Source organism: Telmatherina bonti (genome assembly GCF_933228915.1).
Source record: "Telmatherina bonti genome assembly, chromosome: 5".
Classification (NCBI taxonomy): Eukaryota; Metazoa; Chordata; class Actinopteri; order Atheriniformes; family Telmatherinidae; genus Telmatherina; species Telmatherina bonti.
This window is the reverse complement of record NC_136623.1, coordinates 16,925,018-16,943,688: the sequence shown is the minus strand read 5'-3', so window position 1 is coordinate 16,943,688 and position 18,671 is coordinate 16,925,018. Positions and strand designations below refer to the sequence as shown.

The 18,671-nt window shown below is 41.5% G+C and overlaps 1 protein-coding gene across 3 annotated transcripts in view; it reads right to left on the bottom strand.

The window, feature by feature from the left end:
- cadm4 (cell adhesion molecule 4) overlaps window positions 1-18,671 on the bottom strand; it is a gene marked incomplete at its 3' end in the record, with an annotated part of 162,320 nt that overhangs the window by 28,840 nt on the left and 114,809 nt on the right. For 2 of the 3 annotated variants that reach the window (XM_079240801.1, XM_079240803.1), the window contains exons 1-2: window positions 13,506-13,773; window positions 6,165-6,311 (exon numbers count right to left, since the gene is read on the bottom strand). In XM_079240801.1, coding sequence (XP_079096927.1) covers window positions 6,165-6,311; window positions 13,506-13,662 — 304 coding nt within the window. In that variant the 5' untranslated portion in view covers window positions 13,663-13,773. Of the gene's footprint in view, window positions 1-6,164; window positions 6,312-13,505; window positions 13,774-18,671 lie in introns of those variants that run through there. The other variant, XM_079240802.1, reaches the window with a different exon arrangement.

Genomic DNA, 18,671 nt, shown 5'->3' with positions numbered 1-18,671 from the left:
TTCACTGACTCGCTTTCATGCATTATATTGCAATTTGTGTTAAGATGACAAGCATGTAGGGGAGCAGGTTGCAAACTCACTTATTCAGCAGGATGCAAATTCTCCACAACAAGGAACTGTTTGATTATTGGCAAAACAGTTCCTTCTGTGCAAACTTGGTTAGATAGACTCTCTTGGTTTTTGTTTGTTTTCATATCATTGCTCAGCCTCACATTTTACCCATGTAAACCAATTTCCATCTCCAAAAGACTGTTTTTTGTAATTGCTTTATTCAATCAGCAATACAAAAGCAACTGTTCTTCCTCTGTATTTTAGGTTGACACATTAAGAAGAGGAAATTGCAAAAGAGTTAAAGTCAGTGTGTCAACCTGCAACAGCCTTCACGTCTGTGATGATGTCATAGCTTTATTACTGGCTTGGATGCCTCAGTCATTAACTAATCATGAACAAAAATGTTTTTAAAAAAAAGTATTAATATATCATTATTATTATTTATTAACTTTTTAGCCACAGACACTAAAGTCTCTTCTGCACTTCAGAGGTCTGGAAACATACTCACATGTTCTATAGTGACTGAAAATCACGACTAAAATTTGGTATGTTTTCGCACCCCTAGTTACAAAGAGATTCTTGCATCATGTCTCTTCTCCGTATGCAAGCTGTGAAGCAATAGAATGTCATGCAATGTTCTGGGCTGAAAAACAAACCTGTGTTTTTGTCCAAAAAATTTAAGGTAGGAAACTACGACTGCTTTAATGTCATGGCAGCAAATGCCCACACATGAAGGGACCCTGATACTTCCATTTACAGTGCAAATTATAAGGACTGAAGCTGCTGTTGGCACTTTCTAACATACCTGTGAGCAGTATAGTTTGGAATTGTAAGTCAGAGTTGTCGGTCTGAATGTTACACTTTGGCTCTGCTGATGCACAAGAACAGCCCAGTCTAGCAAGAGTTTTTTTTTAAATAGCATTGTGCAGTCTTGTTAATTAATTCCTTTTCATATATAGCTCTGAAAATACATAAAGTCCCTGAAAATATTCATAACTTTCTCCAGTCAGTGTTCGGCGAGTACATCAAAAAGCTCAAGAGAAGCATAGGCTGTTTTAATTGAGTGGTGTGACATTTTAAGCTTTGGAATCAGTTATTCCTTGGCCTCGAGACAGCAGGCTCTGTATTAGCGAACGGTTTCTATCTCCCAGTCTGGAACCATAGCAGAGTTTTTACCATCTAATTTGTGGTGTCATTCTCATGAATAGCTTTACTGAAGAAATTGCAAAACATGGGAGAAATAGGGCCTGTGAGCAGCCCAGATGACACGCTACCATTGAATTGATAGAGCTGCTAAATCTAAAGCTTCGTTTGATATAAAAAGTTCACAGCGAGTTTGCAAAGTCTGTCTCAGTGGAGCAGCTCCAGGCTGTACATTGATACAACATAACAGATGTCTTGCTCTCTCATTTCTAGATTGGAGGGACGTTCATTTTCCCGAGCACTGATTAGAGTATCCTAAAGTATCCTAAACTGTGCAAGCAAGCGATGTATTTAAAATTTGCCTGAGTCGGTGAAAGGCGGGCTAAATACAACAACTGACCTCTACTGTTCAATCAAATGCAACATTTCCACCCAATCTTGACCTCAGATCTGCGCACTAAATTGAATAAAGGAAAAAAAAAACGTAACTTTGTCGGGGAGTACACAGCTTTTTTCATTCGGTTACTAAAGAAAGAGTCGAGTTAACAGACAAAAAATAAATTAAAACTCTGATAACAAATAGTAGTGGTAACACTCTGCAGCTGACAGTAGCTTAATGTCCATAGATTCCCATAAATACCTCTGAGGCTCACTCTGTATCGACTTGGCCGTGAAATCTCCGGGACTCTCAAGCTCTGTTGTGTTCTGTCCTTCTCTTGTTTCCTTTGTGGTAGATTTGGCTCGCAGAGAAAAAAGCAAACACTCTCCTCATGTGACACGCAGTCACCTTCCAGCACAACACATATCATAGCAGAGGCACTTTATGGTATAGATATTGTTATTATTGGTGTATGTGCGCCATCCGTACTGATGGGAGTGAATAAAAGAACACACTGATATAACTACATAATATTGTATAATGCATACATAAAAAATATCCACCAGAGAGTGGCCTGAAGGGATGGAGATAGTCCACTCCTGAAACTACACCACCATAATCTCCCATCCTCAACCCCCAAATTTCCCTCCACTTTGCATAGCAGGGAGACCATTGTTAGAGAGCTATTCCCCACAGATATGTTGGGCTTTTTCGTCCCTCTATGCACAAAATGGCAACTAAATGTCAGACTTCTGTTCTAGTCCAAGTTCACCTTTATTGTCCTGTCTCATTTGCATGTTGATGAGAGCTGGCAATATGAGGAGAAATAGTGATATGGACCACTGAGGAGAAAGGATCCATTCGGTTAATTCCACTGCTTTGTTATAGCTGACTGTCCCCCACAGTCTCATAAAACACAAGCCTCGCTGGTTCCTTGCTTGCAAAACATACAGTCGTATTCACTGCACTTGCTGCAACGGCCCCTTTCTGAGCAACTTGAGCAAAATGGGTCGGCAAAGAAAGTTCTTAGTTTGTAGTCTGGATGGCAGATGGGCAATGGGCAAGTGATGGAACAAACAAGAGTGTGGAGAGAGACTGAGAGAGATGTAATTTACACTCCAAGCAAGCGTCTCCAATGAGGCTTTTTGGTGCTTTCAGGAGCCAAATTAGTTAAGGGTAGCCATCTATACTTTATACCATAATAGCCCTAAAATTTGGATAATTTCCTATTGCCGTCTTTCTCTACTGCTTGATCGTTCCTGTCCTTATTCTCTCTGTTGCCGTGTCTCTTGTAACCTTCTGCTCTGTTTCTCATCCAACTCCACTTATATTGTTTGTCATTTTCTCTTCTCTTCCACTCCTGGCTTCATATCCCCCTCTCCCTCTGTGTTCTGATTAGTCTCCTCCGTGCCTTCAGAAGGGTGCAAGTCAATGTCTTGTGGGAGAGCAGACAAGGCAGCTCTGTTTAAATACTTATTGGAACTTACAAAGGCTGATCTGATAGAATTAGGTGGAGAGTTGAAAGTGAGATTTCCAGTCCAAAGCAGCAACCTCAATATTCCCAGTTGGATCCACCTCTTGATAGAGGTGACAGACAAGTGAGGGGAGAAAAGTGTGCAGAACAAAAGCACTAAAGTGCAGGGAAATTACATGTATGGAACGATCATAAGTATTGTATTTTTGTATTATGTTGTAATCTTGACATTCTCTCTATACAAGAATGTAGTAATGTTAGATGAAAGTGTTTCCAGCAGGAGTGAAAGCATGTTATTTGTCATTTCTTGTTTTACCTGTTTGTCTGCAGGGTTTAGAAAAAATTTCAGGGTCAAATATCATCTTCCTTGAGAGCTTGAGCACAAAGACCAAACATCCAGATCACTTTCATTAAAACTGGCCTTGATGGAGAGTGACGCCCTCCCTCGCGAATCTCCTCAGTTCTGTTTAACTCCTGTTCATAAAAGCAAAGGATTTTCACATTCTTCGATTTTGTTTTAGCACAGTCTACTTACAAGCTTGGGATGTAAAAACATTTCAAGAATTCTCCTTGTAGTTTGTTTTCATCATGTTCAGGTTGAACAAAAAAGGCAGCTAGACTGTCAGCAATTTTCAAGTCCTTTCTTGAATCACATGATGTATTTGAGAATATTTGCCTAAAGCAACACACTAGTAAATAAATGTATTTGCTATTTGACATAATAAAAAGGTTTAATGATGTTTTAAACAGTTAGATCAGGTGCTTAACCATAACCCAACTAAAAAGACTAATGCATTTGGTAATATTCAGCTTATCTTGTAGCTACCTGGTGCACCATTAAGTTAAGGTCAATTAAACTGAATTCAAGGGTGCTTGACTGACAAGTAAAAATGTTGCCTGAGAAATTGTAGCCAACTGAAACTGAAATAATAATGCTTGTGATACTTTGGGGGTCAGTAACATTCTGTTATGGCAGTTTGAGTGAAATTAGCTTAGGAAAAATATTTCTCTTCCTAATTTGAGCTTGGAAAATAATCAGCCAATTAAAATGTCAGGAAAAAAAAGCCCCTGCAAACAACTGGCAATCAAACTTTTGAAAGGAAACGAAAGTGAACTTTTTGACCTTTAAAGAAAGAAAGGAATCATTTCTGTGCAAACATGTCCTATTAAAAACCAAAAAGAAAAGGAACCAATGCTAAGGAGTTTTCATACACAGGCAAGCAATTAAATGCAAGAATGAAATGCCACAGTTTATTTACAATATCCAGATAAAGTGCTTCACTGGATTTTAGGTCAGTTTACATTTAGATCATTAGTTTTCCAGCTTTGTATTTCTAGGTAAAGATTTGCATTTGCATTTATTATGAGGTCCATTACAATTTAACATGCTCTAATGTAAAAACAAACAAACAAAAGCAACACCATAATTCTTCTCCCGGTCTCATCAGAAGACCGATGCTTTGATACAAAACGGTTTCATTATCTGTAGTTGTAAAGTGTGAGCGGTAATGCAGCTCTAGGTTGTTGTTTTCTGATGGGGAAAGCTGACATGACATCAGGGAATAGCAGTGCATAATGTCCTGAGAATATGTAACCTGTAATTGTGTAGATCTTCATAACTGTGCAACCATTAATTTTGCAGCATGTAGACTTAACCATTAACACTGATTATGTTTTTAACCATGTGCTTTGTTCTTGCATTAAACCCTCACAGAGAATGCCCGTCCCTTCTGGCTTTCCTTCCTTTAATGCCTCTGTGGCCATGAAAAATGGTATAGAAAGCTGACAACACCATGTAGTAACCCGCAGGAATACACTGGATAAAGACATGCTGACAAGCCCAAACTTAAGTTCTATTTGTAGCAGACTGCAACAAACTGTAACAGGGTTTTCTTGCAATGTTGAGCAGTGTAGCCATGCCATATTCTGTCATGACATGAACTTATAATTCTCCTGTAAATTGCTGGAGCATTCTGAGGTTTTGTGTTCTTTTGCCTGCTACTAAAAGTATGTAGTTCTGGTTAGTCAAAAATGGCTGCTTGCAAGGTAACTGTTGATTTTTTTGTTAATAACTTTGTAATTCCACAGACCTTTAACCTAGACAAAAGATAACACCCCAAACTTAAAGCAAGGTGAAAACCACACAAGGAAAAGAAAAGAAAAGAAAAGAAAGATTAAACAATCTCTTCAATCTCAAATCAAACCTACTGAATCCAAAGTTTATATAAGATGTGAATACTACTTAAGTTTTATTTTTCTTTGCATACTTGTTTATGTATCAATTGCACAAGGAAAAGGATGACCCCATTCAGTCAAGTACATACATACCATACAACAGCTTAAAACCTTCATCTAACAAATTCATTAAGCCGCCATCTTCCTCTGAACCCCAATAGCCTTTGACATCATAGCCTGAAGCCTAAACTAATTTCTTATCGCACAGATGATGAAGTTTATAAATATGTGTTTAACACACAAATGGACATAACGTTATTTTTGCTTCTCAGTCAAGCAGCTACACACTCTTTTTAAAAGCAATGCTTAATGTCCTTGATCACAATTCTTCTGCTCAAAGGTTTCCCAGCAGCATTTACAGAGAATCTACTAAAGGTAGCAACTTGTCCTTGTCTTTAATTAGCAAAAAAACAATATTAATGCCTACCCAAGGTCTAAATAAAATTTGATTTCATTATAATATTGGTTACAATGATCATTTTACATAAACCTTCCCTAAAAAAAAAAAAAAAAAAAAAAACAAGGTTATGCTCTAATGAAGACTGTAATAAGCTCTGATCTCATCAGGGAGGTTAACAGTGGATTATGCAGAGTGCTTCGAACTATGCTTTTAAACCAGTTAGAGCAGTCACACTGTTACAGCAGAGAGTAAACCCATCTCCTGAATTAACCTGGTGTTATCTGGCTTTTTAATGTGAAATCACTTTAAAGGCAAAGCGCTCCTCACTTTTGCCTTGTAACAAGAATAATGTATAATGTGGGTGTTGGCGAGGCATTACTAATGAATCTAAAAATCTCACTTTAAATATCACTGAGGGCAAACGCACCAACACAGATAGATTAAGTTTGCCTGTGGAGACAAACGTGCATGCAGACACACACCTCGCGTGCCGTTGAAAAACAGAGTCTGTCGGCGGGGATTCTGGATGACCACGATTGAGCCATCGTAGTTCTCCAGGCGACAAGAGATCTGAGCCGTGCCTCCCTCCAGGACTGTCACATTCTCTGCCTGCACCGCCTGACAACGGGCTGAAGGAGAGAGAGAAGTGGACGTTAACACAGTGATGCAGAAGTTGGATGATGGAGAGGGAATAAAAAAAAAAAAAAGAGGGAGAGAAGAGGAGAGGAAACAGAGGCATAACACAATAAGATCAATTCACGGCTCTCTAGAGATGTAATCTTTTAAAATAAGGTACTTAAGACATCCTTCATTTACTTGCTATTCATCATATGGACGCAACAAAGAAAGCAAAGAAGAGGACGAAAAGAGAGGAGGAGACAGAGGGATAGAGATAAAAGATTGAAAACCAGAAAGATGACACTGAAGGATTCAACAAGTAAAAGAGGGTCCTTATGAGCGATGCGTTCTTCTAATTATAATAGGGATGATTATAATTACTGCCATTCATCTCTTACCGTGCAGAAACACTCACGTACTATAACAGCCATATTGCCTCTGGCTAGCCCAACAGAACGCATCAACACATGTTTGAATGCATAATGCCTTATTAAATCTTTAAAAGGCTACCGCTCTGTTGTAATTTAGACACACACACATACACATACATATGAACTGAGACAATCACACCTGGACAGATCATGGAGCTGCAACCGCTGACACTACCTAGGTCTGTGTTAATGATTAAAATGCTGCTTTATTGCACGAGTCTGTGACATTTGGAGGTCTGAAACCAAGGTGGAGGCCTTGAATGCACATCACACATTCATAAAGCCATTCATCATCCAGGTGCAAGCTAAAGAAATTGATTACACTCCATTATTCGAATGTAATGGCTCTTATTAGAAAGGCAGGATAATGCATCGGCTTCAGCACTTGCGAGTGAATACACTAACACACAGTCATATTTATGAACACAAGCAAACATATAAGTAGTCACCTGGAAATGAGGACAGAGACAGAATCAGATGTTCCCACTGAGTGACAATTTCAGTTCCAGAAAGTTTCTCACAAACATCTGTTAAACTAACTCGCCCCGGTCCCTAAACACAACATTTTTAGACGAGGGGGCTGAAACATAGCAGGGGGCTTCTTTGATGTTGCTGAAAGCTCAAGAGTCAGTAATGAGGAGACTGATTATGCTCTGATTGTTGCACCCTCCGTGTTTGTGGGTCGGGCTGTTGACATGACTCGGCTGAGTTTCCCCTCCCGCTGTGCGAAACGGACACAGAGGGTCGCCGCTTGAATTCAAATGATTTGGAGAGCAATTAGACACATGGCTCCAGCCAGTGGTGGAATGTGATTGCCTTCAAGAAGATATCAGCTTGCTGGCTTTCCCAAACTAGTATTTACCCATTTGCATCACCCATTTGCATCCTCTCCCTCCCTGGCAAAGTGTTGGCCGCAGGGAGGGTTTAGAGAAAGAACAACATCGATACTGAAGTGCAATGATGAAGCACGCAATGAGAAGAGCCAATAAAGGCGACAGGACTATATATATTTTGCTGCTGAGTCTAACAGTGTCTCTGAGCTCTGTAAAACACCTTCAGAAGGAGGGAAAGGCTATGAAACAAACAGATGGTGGCTGCTAAGGAAGGAGTTGCTGACGTGACTGCTTTGGTCCAAAATGCAAAATGTCTATATCTGCAACTGAGCATGTCCTGACTTTGTGTGTGTGTGTGTTTGTGTGTGCAATAGGTTGGCATATGTGGTGGGTGTGTAAATCCAAAGGTTGGCATATTGCAATTAAGCTACTTTGACATAATCTGATCCTTCCAAGTTCATCCAAATCCAATTCTCTTCTTGATTTTAATCTCTTTTAATTAAATACTCAAAGCTTACGTATTCATCACATCACAGGGAAACAAGGAGACATGGTGGATATTGAACTGAGGACAGAAAGAAACCAAGAGGGAATAAAGACAAAGGAGACTCTAATACTCTGTAGAACTGAGAAAAAAAAAAAGTGACAATTACCACTAATTGAAGTCATTAATGCTCCTATTCTCTGCATCAATATTGTGATTCATATCAAGGGCCATCAGGGTCTGCCACCACCATCCCAATTATTTTTCTAATGACTGTTATTACTCAACACCATAGCAACAAGCCAGAGTGTGCTTTCATTGTTTAAACCTGTGCTAAGTGTAATAGTGCAGCTTTGCATCCAGATGCAGTCAGTGTGAAAAGATCAGTGACCCGTTGGAACTTACAAGACTTCTAGTGGGAGAGCAACTTGTGAAGAGAGAGAAAAAAAAAGAGAGTAAGTTGGTGTCTGGGATGAAGCCGTAAAATACAACTTAGCTGTCCGTTTATACTCCCGCTTCTCCTGACAGCTGTCACCCCTTCAAAGGAAATTAGCTGCTGTGGCATAGCTGTAAAGCTCAAAGAAAAGTGCTGCAGAAAAAAAAAAAAGAAAAGAAAAGCATCAACGGCCGCGTCAGCTGGGGCGACTGACATCCGCCGCCGCCTGCTGAGAGATGCCACCCAGGAACACCTGCTGACTGCTGCCGGGTGATCGGCATGGGTGAAGAGAACAGAGGGATGGAGAGATGTGAGTGAGCGAGGTTTTTCTAACCAGGAAATCATTGCAGGGAGTTAGGAAATGATGGTTGCTAGATATAATAATGCAGCTGGTGGGGGGCCGGACAAAATATACGAGAGATGACGCATATTCCTCCACTTCTGCACATAACGCAGCTGGGTGAAGCACTTAAGTTTGACTGTAGGTTTTATAGGCTGCCATTCACATCAAGGCCATGAGCCTGTGCCTCTGAACACCAGCATATAATCCACAGATAGAATGGGAGGGAGGGAGGGAGCGAATCAACCTCTGTGACAGAGGTATTAATCTCAACCCCATTAAAATCTTTGCCCATAATAAAATACTCCACAAGCGCAGACTCGTATTAAGAGAGAATGCTTCAAGCGATCGATACCACGGTAGTGCACTGACGTCTATGATCAACGGATAAATAAACTCGAGGGGTAGCACAAACAATTACTTCTCTCTCCAACCAAGCGGGGGCAGTATTTCATAGCAGTGAACTGGTGCTTCTCATCATCTATAAGCCCCCCCCTAAAAAAAAGGAGTCTTTATTTATCACAACAATAAACGTTTCAGAGAGGTCATCATGTCAAAATACATAAACAAATAACTAAACAACAGGCGCTCAAATTCATAAGACAAGGCTGCTCACAGGCCTATCCTAATGGTCCCACAAGGGGTTTGAGTTATAAGCCAAAGGTGGCAGGGGAAAGAAGAAGCGAGAGGGGGGGGGGGGGGGGGGGGTGAAGGGAGTTATACTGAGTTAAAAGACGGGGATTTGGGAGGCAGCCAGGTGGACTGCTGGCTCACCCTTAGTCGCGGTAAATTCCAGAAACTGCCTCACTGGTGCAGGGTTAGTAGGCTGAATTACCACCTTGCTGTGCACTTATGGCTCTCTGCTCAAGAGAGGAGAAAAAGTGAGGATTGTACAAAAAACACAAGCCACATAAGAGATGAACTGTCTCCATTTGGCCCAAACAAGCCCTCTTGTATCCTTGAATCAGTGCAGTCACCGTCACCCTATTCATTATCTGTCATTATCTTTCAATTGGAAGGGGGCCAAGAGCTTGTGTTTTCTTTGCATGCCGGCCATGGATTTATAAGGGAATCAATGCCGGAGACTACAATGTCTAACCCCTTATGTTGCTGCTGCTTTAATTAAAACAATAAGATTGGCTCGTAGCTCCAACTCATGTGGGGTCATTTACTGGCAACTTCTCCATCTCTTCACATCTGGATGTACATTTTTATTTTTTCAGCTATCCCAGGGGTGCGCGAGGCGAGCCTTGTTTCTGCAGTATCTATGCAAATGACGTTCGCTATGTTTATGTGTGTGCGTGAGCGTGTACGCGAACACTTGCTCTAGGTTAATCACAGAGTTTGCAGTGCACTGACTCCATGAAATAGCTGACTTTGAGGTTCTTCTTCTCCATAACACCCGGCACACATCTTTCTCCTCAACTCCTCTCCCTTCTTTCTCTTCTCGGTCTAAAATTATCCCTCCATCTCTCTCAGGGAGCCAGAAGTCTGTCAATCAAAGAAAAAATGCAAAGAAAAAATATCTCCCTCTATAAATAATGCATAATCCTTAACAAATCTTGCCGTCATCTCTCTCATTACATTGGTCCGTTTGCTTTCTCCTGTCCTCCTTTTATTTGGCTCTCCTACTCTTAGCACTTCTTTGAGTTTTCCATTTATTTATTTATTTATTTATTTTTTTTTGTGTATCCCTCCCATCAAGCCTCAACACTCTCCTCTCCCACTGCCTTTGTGTCTAATCTCATCCTCACATCTGCCTCTTTCTCTGTTTATTTAAACCCGTGGTCTCTCCATCCATCTCCTCCCTACCTTCTGCCTGATCTAATCCTTGATTTCTCCCACCTTCATCCTCCTCCCATCAAGTTCCTCCTCATCTCCCTTATCTTTTTATTACATCGTTCATCATGCATCTCCCTCATTAGACCCATCCTAGAGGTCTTCTTTCTCCTCTTTTTCTCCTCGGGCCTCGAGAGAATCGTTGCAACTTTTCCCTCTCTCCCTTGCTATACGGCGTCTTCTCACCGCTGTCCCTCGCTCCTTTTTCCTCTCCCGATGTAGTTTTTCCAGCTCTTGCAATCGTTTTCTTTTCAGACCGCAACGTGCTTTCATTCCCCCTCGCCATCGCTCATATTCTTTTGGCTTTTTTTTTTTTTGACTCAGTGGGAATCTTTTCCTGCCTTTCTGCTGGTTCTATCCGCACACTCTCCTTCGCTAAAGTGATTTGTTCTGCAGCTCAAGTCTGCAGCATAATCGTGCTGTTTTATGGTGTGCTGGGAGAGCGGAAGAGAGGAAGCAAGGGAATGATTTGAGGGGGGGGGGGGGGGGGGGGGGGAGTGAATAGGACAAGAAGACAAAACAAATGATTTTGACTAAGAAACTGAATTCTGCCCTTTTTTTCCCCCTCCACCTTCTTTCATCTTCCTCTACTTTGGCTTCGTTTAATTGCCTGTCATACAGCTCAAACTTCTCAGCACTTTCTATCCTTCCTTTGTTTCTTCAGTGAAACCTCCAAACATTTCTTCCACAACCCACCGGCTCGTAGCTAATAAGCCAAATCTGCGTAAAACTGTCCCTTTGCTTCTTTAGAGCTCTCACTAAAAATGCTTACCTTTATTTATTTTATTTTTTTTTTTTAAGATTTAAATTTTGCTTCCCAGTCAAGCAGCCCTCCCATCCTTCCCATTGACATCTGTTGTCTTCTTTTTTTTTTCATCACATACATCTTTTATGTCTTCCACCCTTACCCCTCCTTTGCACACATCTCTCATTTTGACCTTCTCATCTCTCCAGCCCTTCAGCGTATTTCAATCACCTTGTCCCTCTCTCGCTTCATCCTTTCTTCTTCAATCCCCGCTGCACTGTCTCTGCCTGAGCGCTCTCCTCTCTTTTTTCCACCCATCCTTTTACTCGCTGTTACTCTTCACCTCTTTCTCTCGCTTTTTCTTACTCATCTCTTTCACTCCATATCCCCCCCCCCCCCCCCCCCCCCCCCCACACACACACACATTTGCTCACAGCTGGTTAGCTACTGTGTGGTGCTTTATTGCGCGGGTCTGTCATGGCCCCAACAACCCTGCGACAATGGCCACGGCACACACCCCAACAGAGGCTTAAAGGAAATTTACAGGGCTATTACACAACAGCAACCACGCTGGAGATTCACCACAGCCAAAAGCACTGGTCTCAACATCCTTTCAAAATCCACCTCATGGCTGCCTTCCATTTTGCTGTGCACATGACGTGCTTAATGATGATGGGTTTGTGCGTGAAAGAGAAAATGCACGGATGCGTGCAGGCATTTAAAACCAAGAGTGTGTGAACGTGTGCGAGCCTGCATGAAACAGTTTCAAGAGCGTATGAGAAAGAACATAAGTGTGAATATTCAAGGCCAAACAAAACTGCCCTACTGGCATGAATTACATAACCAAGCTGACTGCCAAGCAGCAACTCATTCTATCTCCTTCACTCCCCATTGTCACCCCCATCCAGCATCCCCCTCAACGTCGACACAAAAAAAAAAAAGCAGTGAATTGAGGTTTTGGCACAGAGGAAAAGACACAGCAGTACTGTGCCTGTTTACCAATATGCAGCAAGAAAACAAAAGAGTGAAGAAGAAGAAGAAGAAGAAGAAAAAAAACATCTTTCTGGATTCAATAAAGGCGGGAGGTATTAATAGTAATATGATTCTACTTCTGTCTGCTTTGTGTTCAATCAATCTTATGACTCTTGGTTTCATATCTCAGCCTATACAACTCCCTCTGAGGCCTTGTCACTTGTTTTATCTTTGTACCAATCCCCTCCATCTCTGTCTATTTTTTCAAACACACACACAGAATGCACTGTTCTCCATCTCTGTCTCAGTTTTCTCTCTTTTTTTCTGTCTCAGCTGCTCCCTCCCTCACACACACTCACACATACACACAGAGCAACTGGCCAAACCCTTCCTTCCTTCTGTCAGTCTGTCTCGCTCTCTTAATATATACTGATCTCTTTAACTTCACTTTTCCACCCCGTTCCCTCTCTATTTTACAATCTCCCCATTTGATTCACTATATCTCCTTTTTCTCAAGAGTCTGAATTTCTGTTCATTAGATTCTTGTGAGAATAGCTGAGAAAATCTCAGCGATTCTTTCTTCATTGGTCGGTTTTCACTTGTTGACATTTCCCTTTGAGCCCTACAGTCCATCTAGACATCCCAGCCTTTATGTCCTGAATACAAACATACAAAACCTCCTTGAACACTAAATACTACGGTTTCCATCTCTTCTCCTATTCCTAATTAGCAATCCTGGGTTGATTTGAACTGTTTTAAAATGAAACTCTAGTATCATCATTAGCTATCCCCCCTTTGGTCACTGCAGACAGTCAAGATTCCATATCACTGTTACACAAATTTGCGCTTGCATTTTAGATAAAAGAAACATTACATTTGCAGCATTTAGATGTATATCTGCAGGGGGTTCAATTTAAAAGAACAAAGAGCTTACACTTACTCTAAATCCTGACAATAATTTGAAATAAGTGCACACTGCGTGCTTGTTCCCCTGACTTATTTGGCTTGTAATGGCACCTGACTTTCCCTGCTAGAATCAATACTACACATCTCGTCTAATCAGCGTGTGTGTGTGTGTGTGTGTGTGTATGCACATGTTTGTGACTGCATGTGTGCACGACTTACAAGTGATGCAGAGCAGGACGAGAACCAGGCTGCGCAGGACCAAAGAGAAGGGGGCAGGAAGGAGGCGACAGAGGACAGAGCTTTGGACAGGCCTCATTGTGTACTGAAAAGTTGTGTGTGTGTGTGTAGGCTTGTATGAGTGTGTGCCCGTGCACATTTGATCAATGGCTCTTCTGTGACCCTGGCTCCTCTGCCACAGACAAACTAGTGAACACACACTTGCACTCCTGGTTTGTTCTCAACTGCAATGCTGCAGACACGTGCAGACTTCTCAGCTTAACTACGGCGCTGTCAGACAGAAGTTGTTGTGTAAGGGCAACACTTAAAGAAAGAACTCTTATGTTGTGCACTGTATCACTGGAACTGTTTTTGCTGCAAAGTCACATAAGACTGACTTGTAGCAGGCAATACACAAGTTTGGTCAGAGCTCTGGGTGATAACAGAACAAGTAATTTAGACACTAAATCACAAGGCACACAGTACCTCTGTTGGCAACAGCAGCTTGTGCCACCTTGAAAAAAGTGCTGTATATTGTGGTAAATCCATATAATGTGGGAGCTTTGATGCTATAAAGCTATACAGGAGCTCAGTCCTATTTAATCAAAACAAAAAGATAAGGAGGTTTTTTTTTTTTCACCACACTGATCTGTGCCTTTAAAAAACAAACTTATCATATCCAGACCTGCAATACAGCAGTCTGTACCAATAATGGCTGTTACGCAAGTAACCGAAGGAGAGGCAACTTAATTATCCTCTCACCAACTGTACTCTCAGAGCTAAACCAGTTCTAGGCTGAAGTCCTAACAAAGAGCCACACACTTAGCCATGACAACAAATAGGCTACTTGTCTCTTACAGGTCAAACAACACTGATCCCAGACATGGAAAGCGTGAATGAATCTGTGCTTCAGTCAGAAACTGAGAAAAAAAAAAAAAAAGAAAAAAAAAAAAGAAAGAAATCTTCCAAAGCAAATTCTAGTCTATCTGAAAATGTTTTAACTGTATGACTACTTTCAGAATTGAGCTACATTCACTGCTATGTCCTCAAGGACAGAGGATTCTGGAGCAACAGCCTTTGTCCTCAACATTTTTTTTTTTTTTTATTGAGTAAGTTAAACAAGTCTTTCAACACTTTTACCCAAGAAATCAGACGGCAGAAGTCAATGCTTTCAAACTGAATAGACCTCTGGAAAGACTGAGACTGTATCTTTCTGCAACTCATGTAGAGATAGCTGAGGTCAAATAAAATCTATGAAGCTTGATTGCCTCTCTGTAACGACAGTAAGAGAAAGCGATTGCCTTGTGTAAAATAGCCGGCTTGTAATAGGGTGAGCAAACTGCAGTCAGACACTATAGTTTCAGATATTACATATTTTGTTCTGTCATTTTACCCCACAGGTATCTGCTATTTTTCGCTTGAATGGTAGAACTTTGTCAATACTCCATCATGTAGACTCTGTAGCGTGAATGGACAGTGATTTTTACATGGTAATTATAGACTCCTCAGAATAATCACAGGTTATCACGCAGTATAATCGCACAGAATCTACCTGCCTAACTCTTCCTGTCCAACATGCTCCACTGGGTATAAGCAGCACAAGGGTGCACTCCAGATTAAACACATTCGCACATGCACTGATCTAAAAACCCGCTGTGTTCGAGGTCCAGACAAAGTTCCGTTGATTATCAGGACCCGACGTGTTGTTGGCCTGCTGGAGTGTGTATGTGCATGTGCAGGTGTGTTTGGAGCGTAGAAACAAAGCAAGACGAGCACCACCGCACACCTGACTGAGCACTATCTGATGGAATAAAGTGCAGATGGTGTTTTTATATTACTACACACCGCCTGCTCTCTCGGAGTCCACCCCAGCGAACACAATGAGCTCTAACGGCAATGGGTCTGACACTGCTGGCAAAGCTGAAAGCGGATCATCTCGAGTCTTTTCCACAGCGCTTACTTCATCAGTCAACTGGCTGAAGTTGAGAAAATGACTCTGTGTCGGTGTACACCAGTCTGGCTGGTGTGAGGCCTGGCAGCAGACAGTCTGAGGCGAAAAATTCATTCACTACTTTAAAATGATCTCCTCAATTTGCGTTTCGCTCATCCGTCCTGGCCCCCTCTCTTTGTCCTCTTCTTTCAATCCTCCAGTCCGTAGCAGATTGTTAGTTCCCACATGTTTATCCCTGTTCGGTTTCACTTCATTCCTGTTGATCTACAACAACTCCTATAATCCCGAAGCGTGAACGCTGCCGATCACATCCATCTGTCTGGTTTCTGTCCTCCACTTGTTTATATGAGCCAAGCCTCCCTCCCCTTTACTTAAAAAGTGTGCGCCTGTCAGTGTGGGATCAGTGTCTGCATATTTTGCATCCTATTTTGTGAAGGTTAGAGATGTGTTTCTGTGGATGGATACAGTGACAATAGTTGTCTTTCAGGTCGACAAACAGTGGCAGTGTGTGTGCAAGTGAATGTGCTTGACTGTTCAGTGTTGACTGAAGCAGAGTGTACATTTGGCTGAATGTTTGCCCCTTTCACTATCTACTACCCATTAATTTATCCATGCAGACACACAAAGAGGCATCATAGTGCCTCTTTATGTTAAATGAACAGTTTTATGGCCGTGGGGATGCACACAGCTCTGTACATGTCTGCGTGCTTTGTACTTCAAAGTGATTGTGCATAAAGCAGAAATGAACATGACTGTGACTTTGCTATGAGTTATGCTGATGCGAACCTGGCCCATTAAAAGGTATCTGCTCCATATTTTCATAGCGATGAAACAGAAATCATCGCTAACAGCTAGACAGACCTGTCAGCATATTTTGCATCAACACATCGTACCTAATGCAATTCCTTTGTTCAAGCTCATTTCCATATGTCCTATCATTACTGCTACTGGCAATAAAACTGGCAATACTGGCAATTCAAAGCCAAACGTGGAAGCTAACTACACCAGGCCCTACGTCTATGACTTTCATTATCCTGTAAAATGTGAAAGGCAACACAGTTTTGCTTTTATAATATCACCTCCGCTTGTTCCTAATCTGCTGATCATAAACTATCTGCTCTAATTTGCCACAGGCTGTATTTACAAACATCTTTATCAATCTGAAACATTCTCTTCTCTATCATCAAGTCAAATAAAGTCAAATTAATTTATCAAGTGCTTTTAACAAAATAGGGTCATCACAAAGTGCTTTAATGAGCAACAAAACGCATAATTACAGACGGAAAGAAGAACACATTGCACAACTGGAAAGTGTGTGTGTATTTGTATATCTGCGAAGTCCCTGTGTGAGCAACCCCCCTGATGGGTGTATTTGTTTTTGTCGCAGTGTGCGCGGAAGGAAAGGAAGTAATGGCAAATTGTGTCCCCTATCCCCCTTCCTCTTTTTTACTCTCTCCCTCTCTTTCTCATCCAAATCAAATTTTTAATGGGCTTCATTGGTGCCACCGTGGAATAAGTGTTGCCAAAGCACTTAAGGGGCTTAAGTCAGCGGCGTGCTGAAAATATTAAGCACTCAAACAGCCTTACAAGGATCCCTGCCTGCTTAAGTATGCCGAGGAGGTCGTGCCAGCGTTTAATACCAGTGGTATTAAAGCGCTCAAACAAGAGGGAGAAACAGAAATATAGATACATGCAATGTGTATCACAACTGGGAGTAGATGGAGAGATGAAGGCTGACTGGAAGAATGGGAAGAGTTCGCGAAGGTGGACAAAGGACTGTTAAAGGATGCAGGGTGGAGGGAAATACTTTAAAAGGGAGAGCATGTGAAAGTGACAAGAAGTGGTGAAACAGTTGAAGAGAAAGGAAGGAAATAAAAGAAATAGAAACTAGCAGTATAGGAGAAAAGAGATATGAGGGAATTGGGCCAAGGTGTGGGAGGTAAGGGTTGATGGGATAGCAGTGAACTAGCAGCAGAGGGCTAATGCAGAGATTCTATCGGGAGGCTTATCCAAGATTAAATTTCTCTTTGTCCTTTAGGCGCTTCTTGGGTTAGCGGAAGTGTCGAATTTATTTCTTATGTGTCCCTTGAGGTTGTTGCGGGCAAGTGGGTTCGGAAAATGTGTGTGGATGTGTGTGTGTGTGTGTGTGTTACTATTGTGGCGGTGGGGGGTGTGTTCATGTGTGTCTGTGTAGGCGAGAATCTTAGCGGGTTATTAGCTGGCAAAGTGTGAAGGAGGGCATGTGTTCCTGAAAGGTAATGATAAATCAAATTAACATCTCCCCAAGGCTGTTTCAGCATCAGCGAACATTCAAACATTAGCATGGGTACATTCAGAAAACCATGGAAAAACAGGCGTATATAGATTTTCTGGTGAATTTTTATTCGCAGGGCATTTAATATGGCTTTAAAAATCTTTTTTAAAACCAGAATTTCTGAGGCATCCTTTGAAATTGATCCATCCATCCACCAGCTGCAAAATTACTTGTCTTTAGGGACAGCTGATCACCGATAAGCAAGAAAAATGACCAAAAGAGGACAGAGTGAGAGTGTGTGAAGTAGAAAAATTCTTTAGGTTTAGGTACCAGTACTTTGTTAGGTTAAGGAAAGGGGTGTCCAGCTCTAGTCCTCGAGAGCCATAATCCTACAGGTTTCCCATGTATCCCTGTTCCAACACACCTAACCCAACTTAATCAGTCATTGTGCAGAACCTCATAGGTTGTTGGGTGCATTTAATTTGAAGATTTGTAGGAACAGGGATACATGAAAAACTTGCAGGACAGCGTTCCCCCTAGGACTGACTATGGACACTCCTGGCTTAGGACAAGATTATTGTCTGGCTTTTAGCGCATGCTTATATTGCTTGCTGTATTAAAGACAGTCAGGCCCTGTTCACATCTCTAGGGCTCTCATTAGTTCAGACAAAACACAAAAAAGAAATCTGAAACTGCTTTTTATGACAGCACAAGAGGAATATCAATATTTTTTAAATATATAAATCTACTAATTTGAGCCAGTTCTGAGCAAAAATCCTTCAAGGGATTAGAAGACTCCTTCAACCTGGCACGGACGCTCGGCTCTCCAATTTTTTCTGACTTTGTGTTTGTCTAGTCGACTTGGTATTATTAGTAGGCCTTGAGCCATGCACAGGCTAATCAAACTCAGTTCTGAACTCTAATTAGAAAAGCCACAGCTCCTCAATCTATGGATGCCGCCAGT